Source organism: Gobio gobio (genome assembly GCF_949357685.1).
Source record: "Gobio gobio genome assembly, chromosome: 12".
Classification (NCBI taxonomy): Eukaryota; Metazoa; Chordata; class Actinopteri; order Cypriniformes; family Gobionidae; genus Gobio; species Gobio gobio.
Window position 1 is genome coordinate 51,425,247 of NC_137105.1, and position 17,954 is coordinate 51,443,200.

A 17,954-nucleotide genomic window follows, 5' to 3' on the forward strand; every position below is an offset into this window, starting at 1 on the left:
AGCTGATCGCGGTTCTGACGACTAACACTTTCAGGCCAGCGGATGCTTTCCATCAGGCATGAGACCCATGACTTCGGCGCTTTTGGGGAAGGTTAAGATAACGCAAGTGGATCTGAGAGGTAACGGAGCTCAAAATTGAACTTCCTTTCTGTTTGGTAGAAGTTTTGATGTGTTGTAGCTTTCTTTAAAGAGCTCTGATTCTGAGAATCCACCAGTGAACCCCCACACGAAGTCAAACAAGTTAATTATATAGTTCCCTTGTTATTAGTAGACTATTAAATACATTGGTTAAATTGCTTTATTTGAATGTAGTTAATGTTTTCATAGAGCTTTCGGTCAGTGTGACTTGCAATCATTGAAAATGTCATTAGTGGAAAAACAACAACAATGTCGATTATCTGTAGAACATAATATCTCTATATCTGATATATAGCATGTGTTTTTCTATATCATAGCTGTATATAAGTCCATTACAGATGTATATGTTTAACTCCCACATGAAAAAATACTATAGTATATTATAGTAAAATTACTCTAGTAAATACTATAGTGTTTTTGAACCGTGCTATAGTAAATATACTACAGTAAATTAACAAAGTGTAGTAAATACTATAATATACTACATTTTACTGTAGTATCTTTACTATAGTATGGTTCAAAAACACTATAGTATTTACTAGAGTACATTTACTGTAATTTTACTATAATATACTATAGTATTTTTTCATGTAGGCTGGATTGAAACAATCATGTACATCTTTGAATGTGTGTGTGTGTGTGTGTGTGTGTGTGCTCAGCTCCTTCACACACAGCTTATGCAAGCATTAGTTGTTTGACCATATGTTTAGCAGGAATGCAGAGGTTATGGGGTCAAGGGCCACTGCTGTGACTTGCCCTATGCGCTTTCGTAAAGATTGATCTGCAACCCAATGAGCGCAGTGCTAACTGGAAGGAAATGATGCATTCATGATGCCACAGAAGTTGTGATTAGATCACTCATATATTGAGTAACAGGATGGGAGGATAATATTTGGAGTGAAGGCTGATTTTGTGTGTGTGTGTGTGTTTCTATGGGTAATAGATACCGGCTGTGCTGGACACATGTCTAGACACCCCATAAAACTGGACCAGCTAATTTTCCATTTGACCAGCGGCGTGTTAGTCAGTCTGGAGGAGGAGCAGAGAACTCACATTCCGGCTGTTGGAAAGACGCAGTTGTGGTTCGCTGAATATCAGCAAGTTCAAGGCTTAAAAGCAGCCGATCAAAACAAATCAATAGTCTGTGACTGAAGGTCCTGCTAATCACTCTCACTTTCATGAACGCTAATTTGCTTTCCCCTTTCTCCGCTGGTATGCCAAGTCAGCTATAAGCAAGCCATTCGTAGGTTGACTTCCTCAAAAGTGTAAACACTGTGGCTTTGTTTGTCCAAGCCAACGAGGTCTGTGATTCCTGGAGAAAGCTATTGGTTTGCATTCCCATACATCTAATGCTAGGCTAACAAATGTACAACCCCCCGTTGTATTTTTTGGAGCCGATAACTTGCATTATCAAAAGCATAAGACGAATTAATCTGGAACCACAGGAAAATGGCATCAAAAGTTTACTTGATAAAGTTTTAAATATGGCTATTTCTCTTACACAAACGCATCGATTCGCTTCAGAAGGCCTTTATTAACACCCCAGAGCCGCGTGGAGCAGTTATATGACGGACAGATGCACTTTTATGGACTTCAAAAACAGAGCAACTATAAATCCATAATGCTTGGATTACCCTGGACTTTTGTAATATAACTCAGATTGTGTTCGTCTGAAAGAAGAATGTCATACACACCTAGGATGACTTGAGGGTGAGTAAATTATGGGCTAATTTTCGTTTTTGGGTGAACTATCCCTTTAAACATTAGAATGTGCACAGTCCCAAATTCCAACAGGATTTTTCCATTGGCTTTTGGATTATTGCAGAAAACTAAGCTGTGGCTGACAGAAGTTTTTGAGTCTTACACATTGTGTAAGCCTAGAGAGCCAATAGTGTCGGCCCAGATCCGGCCCACATCTGGTACGTGGATTCAATGTGTACCAGATGTGGGCCGTATCTGGGCCGACATTATGGGCCCTATTTTAACTATCCGAGCACGTGGTCTGAAGCGCACAGTGCAAGTCCACTTTGGGCGTGTCCGAATTCACTTTTGCTAATTTAACGACGGGAAAAACGGTCGTCGCCAAGACACGTAAAAGCTTAAATGTAGGACTCGATGATGGTGCAGCCATAGGTAGATGCCACATTCAACCACTGCAGACACATTGGTCCGTCCGCCATCTTGGAACGGTCACGGTCAGTGTGTCGTCAATCACAGTAAGAGTCAATGATGCCACAACATTGCACAGCTTCTGGTTGTGAAACTGCAGAGATTTAAAGGCCCACTGAAGTGCCTTCAAACACGCAGAATTATTCAATGCGTAATTTCCACTGAAACAGGACGACAGGGCGGGACATATCGACTTGCGCATATGATCCGCTTTGTGCTATCGTGTCACTGGATCGGTGACACTAACGTGAAACCAGACTTCATTCTCCTCAAAACTGTAAGTTTTGAATGCTTATTATTTTAAATGCGAATTTTGTTGTTGTTTTGGAGCACACTAGTTTAAAGATAACACAATAAGGCTAACATATTCATAGAGACAGAGCGACACGCGTCATAATCTGAAGACCACGCCCACCGGGGGGGAAAACAATCGAACGACTTCAACCTCCATTGACTTTGCATTGTGTGAAGCGCCTCCTTGTCATTTCGGACTTATAACAAAAAACAGAACAATGTCTAAAAGCTGATATGTGACAAAGTGTACAGCAAACAAGCTAAACAAAACCCAGAAGCAAAAACCCAGACGTTTTTATAAGCTATTGACCCAAAAAACGAGCGTTTAAGGACAAAAAAGTGGATACAGGCCATTGAGACACGTTATATTACACTGAGAAGTACACACACTAGAGGAGAACGTCATCAGAGACAGGAAATATCATATATAAAACTGACATTTGGATATTTGACTTAACATTGACAACATATTTACCGCACACATAGGCATACTGAGACACACTGAGTGTCAGGATCCCAAAATGTACCCATTCTTCTGCTGAAGCATCACGTTTTACTGCCTTTATCCACTTTTGTCTCCTTAAACTCTCGTTTTTTTGGGTCGACAGCTTATAAAAACTTATTTCTGTGTTTTTTAGCTTGTCTGCTGTACACTTTGTCACATATCAGCTTTTAGACATTGTTCTGTTTTTTTGTTATAAGTCTGAAATGACAATGAGGCAGCCTCCCGCAATGCAAAGTCAATGGAGAGCGTTGGATTGTTTCCCCCCCGGTGTGGGCGTGGCCTAAATACGCTCTGTCTCTATACTAAAAGCCAAAAAACTTTCGTTTTGATTTCATTGGGACTTTAAATTCTCATAAATGGGATAACCTTTCACAGGTTGGTGGAGAATGTGTTGTGTTTTATATGTATTAACTCAATATTAACGGTAACGTGTCGTGTTAGCTAACGCCTTCATGTTAGTTTAAGCAAAATTTGCTGAAGTCTTTTGCAAATATAGATAATCATACATGTGTCTCCACACACATCAACTCGTGCTCGAATGTTTACCGAGCGGCTTTGACTGTTCCAATATGGCGGATGACTTGCGTATTGCGGCCCCAAAGAAATAGTCGCTATTGAGGCATTTATGTATATGCAGTATATATATTGGACCGTGATAAGCAGCCGTTCCTCAAGCCCTTCGTTTGAGCATTTCAGCCAAACCAACATCATTGATTGAATTCAGCGGTGTGAGATTTGACTGACCAATGAATGGCAGGAGTGTTCTGGAAAGCGGTTGAGGAACAGCAGTGCTCAGACTTTACTCAAACACTACTCAATTATCATACAGACATGTTGACCTTTAAGGTTTTTGAGTGCCGAATGTTGGGAGCTCTCAGGCATGCGGGGTTTCCTTGAGCCTGTTGGAGAAAAAAACAACAGTATAGTGAACTTTTGGCTCAGTTTCAAAAAAGTGCAGAAACCCAGAGAGATCGGCCCTACAGCTGGGTCTAATTACTGCAGGCATTCGGTGTAACGCAGGGAAAATAACGTCTCTCTTTCTGTCTCCTCAGCTGAGAGGGAGCAAAGGGATGTGGTCTCTCACTCTCTGATGCCAGAATGAGAACTTACACCCGTGGTGCACCAACAGTGTTCTTTATAAGTGCACTGTGGACTCTGGCATCCCCAGCTCTGGCTGAAGTGGACCCCAGCGGAGGCATCCCGTTCCTTGGAGGGAACTACGAGGGAACGCACCCCATGCTGTACTTCGGCCGGGCAGAGGTTGAGGAGCTGCAGCGGGCCGCAGTGGGGACGCACAAGGCCTTGGCCCGACAGATCCGGGAGGCTGGGGAGGCTATACTAGAGCGCCCAGAGGAGTACCTGCCCCCTTGGAACCCTGCCGAGTTTAGTGCCCGCTGGAACGAAGTCTATGGGAACAACTTAGGCCTGCTCTCTATGTTTTGCCTGCTGTACCCGCACCGCGCCGGTGCCCTGGATGTAGCCAAGGAATACATGGAGCGTATGGCTGCGCAACCCAACTGGTAAAATAACGCGTGTCTGAGCTTGTGTGTTTGGTGTGCTTCTTAAAGGGTTAGTTCACCCAAAAATGAAAATTCTGTCATTAATTATTCACCCTCATGTCGTCCGACACCCGTAAGACCTCCGTTCATATTCGGAACACAAATGAAGATATTTTTGTTGAAAGCTGAGAAAGGCTTCAGATAGGCCTCCATTGGCATTCAGTACATTTACACTCACAAGACCCATAAAAGGCTCTTAAAACGTCGTTACACAGTCCATCTCACCACAGTGACTCTACAATCATTTTACAATGCGACGACAATAGTTTTTGTGCGCAAAAAAAAATCAAAATAACACCTTTATCCAACTTGTTCTTGTCTTCCGTGTGTGTCTCCACGACGCATGCGCGAGAATATGACGTAGATCCGGGTTTCGGGAATCCATGAAATGCACACTTTAGCCTGATTTTGAGAACTACCCCGAGACCTAAAGCACGATCAATGTAGAATTCAACAGCTTAGATACGCGCGTCTTCCTCTGCTTGTAAACAAATCGCTTCTGGGTCATGTGTCCGAACGGCGGATCTGCGTCATATTCTCGCGCATGCGTCGTGGAGACACACACGGAAGACAAGAACAAGTTGGATAAAGGTGTTATTTTGATTTTTTTGCGCACAAAAACTATTTTCGTTGCATCGTAAAATTATTGTAGAGTCACTGTGGTGAGATGGACTTTGTAACGTCGTTTTAAGTGCCTTTTATGGGTCTTGTGAGTGTAAATGTACTGAATGCCAATGGAGGCCTATCTGAAGCCTTTCTCAGCATCAGCTTTACACTAAAATATCTTCATTTGTGTCTGAAGATGAACGGAGGTCTTACGGGTGTCGAACGACATGAGGGTGAGTAATTAATGACAGAATTTTCATTTTTGGGTGAACTAACCCTTTAAAGGGTTCAAATGTCATGAATTACTCACCCTTGTGTCTTTCCACATCCGTAAGACCTTCGATCATCCTCAGAACACAAATGAAGATATTTTTGATATGCAAATTACACATTCAAGGCCCATAACGGTAGGAAAGACATCATTAAAGGGGTCCATTTTCACAAGATATAATATAAGTCCCAGAATGTGTCTGTGAAGTTTCAGCTCAAAATACACCACAGATTATTTATTATAGGATGTTTGGAAAGCCCCTATTTGGGTGGCAGCAAAAACTCGTCGTTTTTGTGTGTCTCTTTAAATGCAAATTATTTGCGGCTCTCCGCCCCTTTTTCAGAATGGGCCAGAGCCTTTACAGCTCACACTAGTTTGGATAAACGACAAAAACTACTGGAGTGTGGAGAACTTCACACTAGAGGTCTTCACGGGTCCAAAAATTCATCCCCGAACCCGAAGAGACCCGTAATGTGCTTAACGGAACCGACCCGGACCCGTCTATTATTTCAAAAGCTGGACCCGGACCCGTGAAGATCCGAGAAATGCCAAAAACGTAGTACCCGGAACCGACCTGGACCCGTCTATTATTTAAAAGCTGGAACCGAACACGGCGTGAAGACACAGACCCGACTGGACCCGTTTGTCACATATTCCACAATAACTGATATTAACAAGTCAATAAACAAGTTATGAAAAATATAACTTTTTGTCTTACCTAGCCGTCGTCTCCCTTCCTTGTAACGTTACTTGTGATTCATTACATCCTTGCCAAAAAGTTAAATCCATGTTATTCCTCTCTTGTTATTCCAAGCATGCTTAATTCACTCATCATTTCAGCTTTAAAAGTCCACTTTATGTCACGGTGACGGATGACAAATGCGTCTTTGCAGATTTGCATTTCGACTCGAGTTAACTCGCATAATAACTTTGACTGTTTGCCTTTTTGAACTATAATAACGATTGCTCGTTCGGTGGCCGCTGACGTCCGCATTATTTATTTGCTATAATCTCTGTGAGCCGAGCCTGACCACCAAAACTTTAAGAAATAAGACGGTTCATTCATATTATTATTAAAGTCAATCACAGCGGAAGCTCGGGTTGCCATAGAAATGACACGCGCTTGATACTGCACATGCGCGGTGGCTGGAGCAACCTGAAATATGAGCTTTTTTACGCAATTTGAGCATCATAGAAAACATTTGTGACAGTTCAACTGAGATTTTGTTGCTGATTTTAAATATATTATTTAAATATAATTTCAAATCAAACTTCAACAGTGCGTCACACGTAGACAGCACTTACTTTTTTCTCATGTTTGTCCACAATATGCATGAAGGATGCCCGGACAGAAGAGGTGCCCGTGGGTTTAACTTCTTTATATTCGTTGTTTTTTAGCTTTTTTCACACATCACTCATGAAGGTAACCATTATTATTACCGTGCGCTTGCAGAGAGAGCGAGCGAGAGAGAGAGAGAGAGAGAGAGAGAGCGCGTGAGGCGAGCGAGCAAGAGAGAGAGAGATCGCTCGTGTTTTTCTTCTTTCTTTTTTTTAAACCTTTTTTCCCGACTCACACTTTTCTTATCCTAATTTTACAGTTGCAAGTTACAAAAAACACACAAGCAGTGCTGCATGACTGACTCTGATCACGGGCAGGTGTTCTCCGAGTCCGGATCGACTCGGGTATTGCACACAATGTTAAACAGACCCGGGACCCGTAGTAATAGATTGGGACCCGACCCGGACCCGGCTGATCATTTAAAATATAGACGGGTCCCGGGTCCACGGGTCTCGGGGGCTCCGTGAAGACCTCTACTTCACACCGCGAGTAGATAAATATCAACTCTTTGACCAACCTCGCCTTTGTGAATGAGCTGGTTAGGACGCTACACATTGGATAAAGTCACCATTGTGTCTGTATTCACAGAGATCAGAGCTATGTCATTCGTTTTATTTTTAAGAAGTAATAAAAGTGCGCTTCTGAATTGTACAGGTGAGCATGTTTGGGTTAAAAATAACAAGCTCTGCTCTCTGTGAACACAGTAAGAGACAATGCTTTAGCCACATTAGCACATTCACAAAGGCCATTTGCCAACACACACATTATAAAGTGCGGTACTTACGTGTTCTGGATATGAAGTTGGATCACAAAGAGTTGGATTTGATCCATCTTTAAGAAGCAACTTTTGTGCAAATCCTGTGTTTACTGACCCTCGTTTGCAAAGCAGTCCAGTGTACAATGATTCACTCCAACATATATGACTTAAGCTCATTTCTTGGACACTTTCCCTTCACAAACTAAATGAATCTGCTTCCTCAGATGCTGGGAGTTTATTATCACAGCACAAAAACAGAACAATTATAATGTTTAACTAAAGAGATGAGACATTTTATGACTAGCTGCTCTAGTCTACTTTAGCCGTGGCGTTAGAACTGGTACACCGTTGTCGCTTGCAAAAACAAAATGGCGGCGCCGTGGGTGAAAACGTGCAGATTAAGGGGCGGTAATATTATAATATGATTTTAGGGACCCAATTATAGCACTTAACCACGGAAAAAGTCACGATATGTCCCCTTTAAAGCATTCCATGTGACTCCAGTGGATTTTACGAAGCACCAAAAAACATAATTGACCACTTTATTTTTTCGAAAATATTGATATGCAACACGTGTGATTTCATTGAAAATATCTTCATTTCTTCATAAACACTTAAAGGGTTAGTACACCCCAAAATGAAAATTCTGTCATTAATTACTCACCCTCGTGATTTTGGGGTGAATTAACGCCTTAATAAATAAGCAGTTATGATTATGAATGCATTGATTATTCCAATGTTTGCATCAGCTCTGCAATTTGGCCTTCCAGCCAAGCTAAATCACTTCAAGTTTATTTACGTATCACTTTATACAATAGATTGCTTTAAAGCTACACTGTGTAACTTTTTTTTGTTTATTCTTAGCTAAAAACACTTAGTTCTTTCAAAAATATATAAAACTGAGCATTAGAATTTCCCTGGAAAACTCAAATATTCAAGTTGTCAATTAAAACTGCAACTGCTTTTTAAGTTGAAACTATTTTTTAAAGTGAAAAAGCCACAAAACACCAATTTTGTTATCTATTTATCATTTTATATCCTTATTGTTATTAATAATCATAAAAAATTATTAGCATATTGAATTTCTTAGAACATAAAGGGGCGGTTGATTATGATGTGACTTGTTTAACTTTAGTGAGTGTTACGACGCTCAAAGCTCAAAGCAAAGGGAGATCTTTTCTTCTACAGAAATCTCTTTTTAAGGACTACAACAAACGGCTGGTAGGGACTACAACGAGTTAGTAACATCACTAACCCTAACATTTACATAAAAATCTGAACAGTTTCGGACATTTTTAGTGTGTGTGTCTGCGTGAGGTAATCGTAGCTGCTAACACAAGCTCTTGAAGCTCCGCCCTCTTCCTGAAAGGGGGCGGGGAGCAGCAGCTCATTTGCATTTAAAGGGACACATCTGTGGGGTATTTTGAGCTAAAACTTCACGTACACACTCTGGGTACATCAGAGACTTATTTTACATAGGATAGGAACCATTTAAGACAATAGGTTCCAGGCATACTCATGTTCTTAGAAAACCAGATTCAAACAGCTGCATATACACAAAGAGGTTATTATCCTCATTTTCATGTCGATGAATCCAGATTGTTCTAAATGTGAGAGTGCATGTCTGTGGTAATGAATGAACAAAACACACACCAAACTCTCCAAATCTCTATTTGAGGATTTGTTGCAAAACCTCTCCTATGCAGCCGTCGCTTTCTGCAAATCCATCCTTTAGATTTATAGATTTGGCTTGCGACTTGCATTGCATTCAAGGTACACATTTTTCCTCATGCTTCACGAAGACACACTCTCACCCAAGAGCATGTGTTGCAAGATCTTCAAGGAAAGCCAAGTGTGCTATTCTTAAAACCAGATGAAACACAGTAAACACCCATTATATTGGCCTAGACTCCATTGGATGCGTTTTTGTTTAGAAACTATCCAAATATAGCACAAATCATGTTTGTCACTCTGCGATAAGGTCACTAAGGGCAACACTTTCTAATATATAAGCATAAACCATCATTATTATTGTTGTTCAATTTCACACATTCCATGTTTCCAAGGCCGCAAGGATTCTCTTTCCTGAAACATGTGGTTTGAGTTTACTGGTAGAAAAGAGCTCATTTCTTGATGAATCAGGACTGCTGATTGCGCACAGGTTTTCCCTGTGTTAACTGTACCTTTAATACTCTTTTGTGAGCATTTTGATAATACTTGCTTCAACCATATCCTGTACAATGTCTCCAAAATGTTGACTCAGCCAAACCTGTCTCTGACGTGTCTAAACTTGTATCTGATGCTTCTTATACGTGTGCCTCGCCTCTGATATCGCTCGCTCGGTGTCACTGCTATATTAAGGTCAGTCTGTTCCTATACAATGGCCAAAAATAACTGCAAAACTGGAAAAAACTCAGAAATAGGACAGTTCTATGGTTTGAGATGTAGGCCTTCAGAGCGTAAACCGTTTTTAGTTGTTGAAGCCCTTGTTATAATCCTCTGGAAGCTTATGTAGCCCATCAAAATCCATCAAAAGCTTAATTATTGCTATCCCCCACAATATCTAGTTTCAGTGTATTCAATAAAAATAAACTGATGGATTTAACTATGAATCACATTGACCCAGATTCCTTCTTATTTGGAAAGTGTGTGCATAACAAGAATTGCAAAATGGCTCTAACTAGGGTTAGGACACATCGCCAGCTGTCTTAAATAATTTAGCTAAGACAAAGTCTTAATATCTGTGAATATTTATGGAGGACATTTATGCTTAATTATAACTTAGCCTCAGTCTTTGGCAAGTCTTGAGTCACAGAAACGAGTGAGTCATTGAATCATTCGTTCATCCGATTTGTTCCAAAACTCAACCGCCTCATGGGCGACGATGTACAACATCGGCGGATCTAGTGACAGATCCATAATGCATTACCATTTATATAACCACAGTTTTACCAGAAATACCATGGTTAAACTATGGTTAGAGTAGCAAAACCATGGTTAATTTGTGGTTACCATGGTTTAACTGCAATAACCATGGTTTTTTGGTTTTATTTGTAGTAAAACCATGGTTCATTTTCGTAAGGGTGTACTGTGCGGTTACACTTTATTTTAAGGTGTCATTGTTACAGTATAATTAAATATTTAAGTAGTGAGTAATACTGATTAACTACATGTTCTTACTCTAAAGTTAGGGTAGGGTTAGGATTTGGTTGAGGGTTAGTTGCATTTAATTGTGCATTATTTACTGTTACATCGGCAGGCAGTATGCAAATCCTTTTCTAGTGACAGATCCATAATGCATTAGGATTCGAAACACGTTTAGGCGGTTCTTTTGGGAGATAATAACTTTATTCGACTTTGCGGAACGTTTACATTCACAAACAGTAAAGAAAGGGAATACTCAAAAAAAAAAACATAATAGGGGCACTTTAATTTCTCTGTTGCTTGAATATTTGGATTATATTTTGTTCTTCAGAATGTGGGTTTTGTGTGCACACACGTGTTTGTGAGTCCAAATATTGAAAGTGCGAGTATTTCTTCACCCACTCCAGCGCTGGAGTTTCTGTTTAAGTTGCTGTGGATGGTTGGTTGGGGTTAACATCTGCGGTTCTGCTCTCTCATTTACACTGCCGCCAGCATGTAGTGGCCAACCAGGACCAGCCTAACACAAACCTCCAACTTCTGGAACTCATAACAGTGTCGGCGTTATTACGCACACACTCCAGACTGTAGGTAAAGCTGTGTCTGATTCAGATCTACGGCCTCCGCTGCTCTCTCATAGCTTTGTCAAAGCACACTTTCTTACCAAAATAACTTACAGATAGTCGTTCTCAAACTAAACACATGAAACCTGCAGGCCATGCAAGTTTGTAACTATACATTTGCCTTCCATTTTTTCCCTAGTAATGCTGGTAAACAGATCACATATATCTCCTGACATTAGTTTATATGGACATTGTTTATCTACTGTGTGTATTAATCTAAATCGGCTCTTGGTAACACTTTAGTATGGGGAACACATATTCACCTTTAACTAAGACTTTTGCCTCAATAAACTCCTAATTTACTGCTTATTAATAGTTAGTAAGGTAGTTTAAGGATTTAAGTTTAGGTATTGAGTTTGATTAACCCTCTGGGGTTCTTCATTTATGGGTCACACTCAGGACCTTCTGGTCAAAAATGACCCGGAGAGCGGGATTAAGATAAAAAAGATTTGAGTAAAATCAATGAAATATATTTTTGTTCAATAATATTTTTTCTTTTCTTTTTTGGTGTTTTGAGATCATTTTATGATTTATAATTAATATTTATGCAGTAATTATGACCAATTTTTTCCCATTGAATATAATAAAAATTGTATATTTTTGGTATATGAACACCCAAAAACATTGGGGACAGGATTTGAAAAGTCTAAGTGGCCGTAAAGAAAATAGTCACACTCAGGACCTTCGGGTCAAAAATGACCCCCATAGGAAATGAATGGGAAATTCGTTTTTTTGTGCATACAATCTAGAAATCAGCCAGGATGCAGAAAAAAAGGACTCAACAGTGAAGGGGTGAATCTTTAAAACATCAAGAGTGCAAAACAGACAAAAAAACTCACACACACACACTTATACACACAAAAACACACGCACACACAAATTAATGCGTGCCATTCCAAAAGCTAATTGTGTTTTTGTGTGTGTGTTTTTTTGTCTGTTTTGCACTCTTGATGTTTTAGAGATTCACCCCTTCACTGTTGAGTCCTTTTTTTCTGCATCCTGGCTGATTTGTAGATTGTATGCACACAAAAACTCTGTATTTTCATATTTTTGCCAATTTCCCATTCATTTCCTATGGGGGTCATTTTTGACCCGAAGGTCCTGAGTGTGACTATTTTTTTTACGACCACTTAGACTTTTCAAATCCTGTCCCCAATTTGTTTGGGTGTTCATTTACCAAGTACCAATAAAGTCACCAAGTTTCGGAATATTCCGATGAAGCTACGATTTTTAACATTTAAAAAAAAAATTCGGGTCAGAAATGACCGAAGAGCCCCAGAGGGTTAAGGGATGTAGAATATGGTCATGCAGAATAAGGCATTAATATGTGCTTTAAAAGTACTAATAAACAGACAATATCCTAGTAATATGCATGTAACTTAAAAATAAGCAGAGGCTTTTGACAGGCACTCGTAAGAGAAACCATATTACTCCAGTTTTGAGTTTTCTACAATGGCTGCCGACCGATTACAGAATAAAGTTTAACATTTTTTTTTTATAAATCATTGCATAGTATGGCTCCATTGTATTTGGTGCTCTTGATTGAAAAATACGAACCAAAACTTTAATGTAGTAAAAATGTAGTAACCATGTTTTTTTTGCTAATTGAATACCATTTATCTTACTACAGTTTTACCACAAATACCATGGTTAAACTGTGGTTAGAGAAGCAAAACCATGGTTAATTTGCGGTTACCATGGTTTTACTACAATAACCATGGTTTTTTGATTTTATTTGTTGTAAAGGGTAGTAGTAAAAGTTCGTAAGGGTTTGTTCAATGGCCAGTTGTGTAAAAGTGAATTTAGAATCACTTTTAGAATTGAAATTTAGAATTGAACCCTAAAATATAGTGTTACCAAATCATTAGTGCCTACACTGTAAGACCCAACAGTGAACACTTTTTAGTTAAATGGGTGATGAATTGAGAAATTAACTTTCCTTTGAGCCTTTGGTATATAAAAGTTCATCGTGATATAAGAATATCCTGAAAGTTTTGGAGCTGAAAACGTCCTCGTTGAGATTAAAACACAATGCTGTGCCTTCTATATTGGATCCGACAGGAACGGTGCAACACACTTATGTGGGTAAAACATGTTTTTACATGTGTTAGTATTGCATTGTTACAGATCGTTTGATATTTATTGATTACATACCTTAGCACGCTGTCACAGGCTGGAGAAGCTGTTATTGGTTCATTCGGGATCAGACTCGGACTTGTAACGCCAGCTCGCAAAGCCTAAAGTCACAGGGCTATGTGCTTTTCAGACAGGCTATAACTGGCCTGCCGACGGGCTATAGTGAAATCACATTCCATGTGTGTGTGTGTGTGTGTGTGTCTGTGTATGGTTCGCGGTTATATTCACTGATGATCGGGCAAAATGATACAGAAATAACATTCCAATCAATCGCGGGTGGATGAGAGATGAATCATTGTTGTTTGATAAAGATATTTTTCGAGTCCTGTGAGCGATTCTCCAGACGCTTTCAAAACAATTCCTCACGTGTACCGACAGGGGAGCTGAAGCTCATTAAATATGCAAATCTTATCCAATCCTAGCCGTGGGCGTTTACTTCCAAGTGTTCATTGTGGCACGTCCATCAAAACCGAGTGTTTTTCAGAGAGCCTCAAAACCAAGGCAGAAAATAGCCTATTACTTATTCATTATGATGTTTCTGAATGTAAAAACCACGCGAATGTCATAAGTTGACCTCAAACAACAGTATACATTTTTTTAAAAAGCCAGTTCATGACACCTTAAATTTTACTTAATGTCTTAACTTAAATGTAAAATCTAGTAATCTGTACTATTCACATACTGTGCCGTTTTACTCAGAAAACCCAAGTTAAGATGAATTGATTGGTCTTTCTCTGTTCGCATCCAGGCATTTCCCAAAGTCACCTTGAATGTTGAATAGTAAATACAACTGAACATTTTGAGAGAACATCACATACGTTGATTTCATAGACTGATGTTGATTTCCCTAATGTTTTAGTTTGAAGTCGCCATTATTGTGATCAGTGTTGTTATGGAAATTTGAATGCATCACTGTAAAAAAAAAAATCCCCGTAAAATTTAGAGTAAAAAAACGGCAGCTGTGGTTGCCAGAACTTTACCGTAAAAAATACGGCAGTAACGTTTTAGGTTTTTAGGGACAGCACCATATAATTTAAAGGTTTATAATGTAATAATTACGGTTAAAAAAAAAATTATTTTACAGTTCAAAACCGTATAATTTAAAGGATTATATTGTCATGATTATGTTTACACTGTAAACAATTTACGGTAAAAAAACATATTTCATTAACTGAAATAATGTTAAATTACCAACCTATTGAAATACTAATATCTGTTGTGTACCTTTGATATATACGGACAACCACCAATCACAGTGGAGATGAGAATCACGTGATGAATCAAAGCTCATCACAAGCAGCTTTGAAGAGGACAATACTAATATATAGAAGGTGTCATTCACACAAACACTAAACACCATCATGGTCAAACACATGAAATTTTAAAAAATGCAATAAACATTAATTTAACAACATCAGATGTAACATAAAACCCTAATGTACATAACTGATTAGAAAAACAAAGAAGAAACAGTTATTGCAATTAAAATACATCAAATGCAAAGTGTCACGCAGGGAATTCTGGGAATGTCAATTTACGGGTTTCACTGTAAATTACACAATGACTTGTTCTTTTTCACTTCCAAAAACTGTGAATTTAACGGTATTTTACTGTAAAATGAAATGAAATGTAAGGTTAGATCTATTACAGTTAGTCACCGTAGCAGTTTTACAGTAAAATACCGTTAAAATCACAATCATGTTTTACAGTGAGTCTTTAACAAATAATTTCAAGTAACCAATGCATTATTAAGTAAAGCTTCAGAGAACATTAAGTTCTGCTTAGTTTGGCTGAAACTAAATAACAGAAAATGCCTAGTACAGAGAAACTTCTGCCCGGCAACAGGCAGATACAGAGTGTATTTATATTAAGGAATATGTCATGATTAATGCTATGTTTATGTGTTTTTGATACGTGACTTCTGTGAACCCTTCGTGTGCAAAGCTGCAAAAGAAAATAAAGAGGATGTGCGCACGAGGGTGGGGGTATAAAGCTTTCAGACACTTTTCAGGAAAGTTTGCGATAAAATGCCTTTCTTGCAAGAAATAAACAATGGTTAAACCTTTCAATACTTCTCTGAATCCTAATTACTTTGAAGATAAAATCATTTCTGCGACAGTGTTCCCTTTGGTTGGGCATTTGAAACTTATAATTATATTCCTATGAATGCAGCGATGCAACAAGAAATCACAAATGTTTGATTTCATAATGAAGGGAATATACGTCTAAATACTATCTTTTTTAGTCACTAGAACTCTTAAGTGAACTAACTAACTAAGCATTTTTCACTATTCCTATTTCACTTTACTTGCTTTTTAAGGCAATCGGTTTGCATGCTTTTTTGAGTAAGTCTAAGTAGATTTTACAGTGTATTAAAATGCATTTCAATGGAATCAAATACATTACAGTGTCTATTGTCATGTTCGGTATAATGCAAAATATACTTAATACATTATTACACTTAAATACTTCATTATCTCACCATTTTGCTCTATTTTTATTCAATTAGTTTGTTTGTATTTTCTTTTTAATTCATATTTTATTTTGTCCACTTTACATGGAAACAATCATATGGGCTAAAATGAATGGGAAAAGAGTAGAGCTGTCACTTTAATGTGTTACAATTCATTCTCAGAAATTATGTGATATTAAAATAAGCATAATTAAACCTACTCCTCTGACAGAACTGATTGATGAAGTACCACATAATAATATTATATTTGATTGTCTGTTAACCAACCTACAGTATTTTTTCTATATAGCAGAGCTTCTATATAGCCGGAACTTCTGATCAAAATCAATATCAGGATCTTTTTTGGTCAGTTCGCATAAGAAGGAATTGGTCATAAAATCCCTGCTGTCAACACAAATCTGTTTAGTGAGCATATTTGAGCAGCTTTCCTCTCTTTTAAGCTCTCTAAACAAAAAAAAATTTTCTGGCTTAGCAAATAGTGTTTCTGTGGTTGCTGGGAGATGTAGTGTGAGAGTGTTTGGAAGTCTTAAAGACGGCTGTTTTGTTTCAGGATGGTGAAAGACGCCCCGTGGGATGAGGTTCCAATAGCTCACTCTCTGGTTGGCTTCGCTACGGCATACGACTTCCTGTATGAGTACCTCAGTAAGGTTGAGCAGGAGCGTTTCCTGCAGGTGATTGGGAACGCCTCGCGCTACATGTATGAGAAGTCTTACCACCGCGGCTGGGGATTTCAGTACCTCCACAACCACCAGCCCACCAATTGTGTGGCTCTTTTGACTGGCAGTCTTGTGGTCATGAACCAAGGTGAGTCTAGCGTTTCTTTAGTGTTGTGTGTCCACACAGTGTGAATTCGTTTGCATGGGTTTATGTGTGATATTGTATCAAATTTCAGATTTGAGTATGATACCTTTAGCTCAAGTCATGTAAAAAAAAAAAAAAAAAAAAAAAAAAATTCTGTCTGGTCCAGTTCTAAAGTAAACAACTGGATTGTGAAAAGTGAGCGTTGTATACTGGAATGGACAGAGATCTGAGTGTGTTTGGCTTAACTGCAGAGTGAGCTTGCATTCATCATAAACAAGTTATGGCATTTTAATTAAAGAGAAAAAAAGATATATACAGTATATACACTCACCTAAAGGATTATTAGGAACACACACTAATACTGTGTTTGACCCTTTCGCCTTCAGAACTGCCTTAATTCTATGTGGCATTGATTCAACAAGGTGCTGAAAGCATTCTTTAGAAATGTTGGGCCATATTGATAGGAGAGCATCTGCAGTTGATGGAGATTTGTGGGATGCACATCCAGGGCACGAAGCTCCCGTTCCACCACATCCCAAAGATGCTCTATTGGGTTGAGATCTGGGGACTGTGGCGGCCATTTTAGTCCAGTGAACTCATTGTCATGTTCAAGAAACCAATTTGAAATGATTGGAGCTTTGAGACGGTGCATTATCCTGCTGGAAGTAGCCATCAGAGGATGGGGACATGGTGGTCATAAAGGGATGGACATGGTCAGAAACAATGCTCAGGTCGGCCGTGGCATTTAAACGATGCCCAATTGGCACTAAGAGGCCTAAAGTGTGCCAAGAAAACATCCCCCACACCATTACACCACCACCACCAGTCTGCACAGTGGGAACAAGGCATGATGGAGCCATGTTCTCATTCTGTTTACGCCAAATTCTGACTCAACCATCTGAACGTCTCAACAGAAATCCAGACTCATCAGACCAGGCAACATTTTTCCAGTCTTAAACTGTCCAATTTTGGTGAGCTCGTGCAAATTGTCGCCTCTTTTTCCTATTTGTAGTGGAGATGAGTGGTACCCGGTGGGGTCTTCTGCTGTTGTAGCCCATCCGCATCAAGGTTGTGTGTGTTGTGGCTTCACAAATGCTTTGCTGCATACCTCGGTTGTAACGAGTGGTTATTTCAGTCAAAGT

At 39.1% G+C, this 17,954-nt stretch overlaps 1 protein-coding gene across 1 annotated transcript in view; it reads left to right on the forward strand.

Moving 5' to 3' along the window:
- The window catches only part of dse (dermatan sulfate epimerase), a 43,065-nt gene continuing 25,111 nt past the window's right edge, over positions 1 to 17,954 (forward strand). The window contains exons 1-3 of the mRNA XM_079830732.1: positions 1 to 119; positions 4,159 to 4,626; positions 16,562 to 16,815. Of these exons, the coding sequence (XP_079686858.1) occupies positions 4,205 to 4,626; positions 16,562 to 16,815 (676 nt within the window). The 5' untranslated portion in view covers positions 1 to 119; positions 4,159 to 4,204. The remainder of the gene's footprint in view (positions 120 to 4,158; positions 4,627 to 16,561; positions 16,816 to 17,954) is intronic.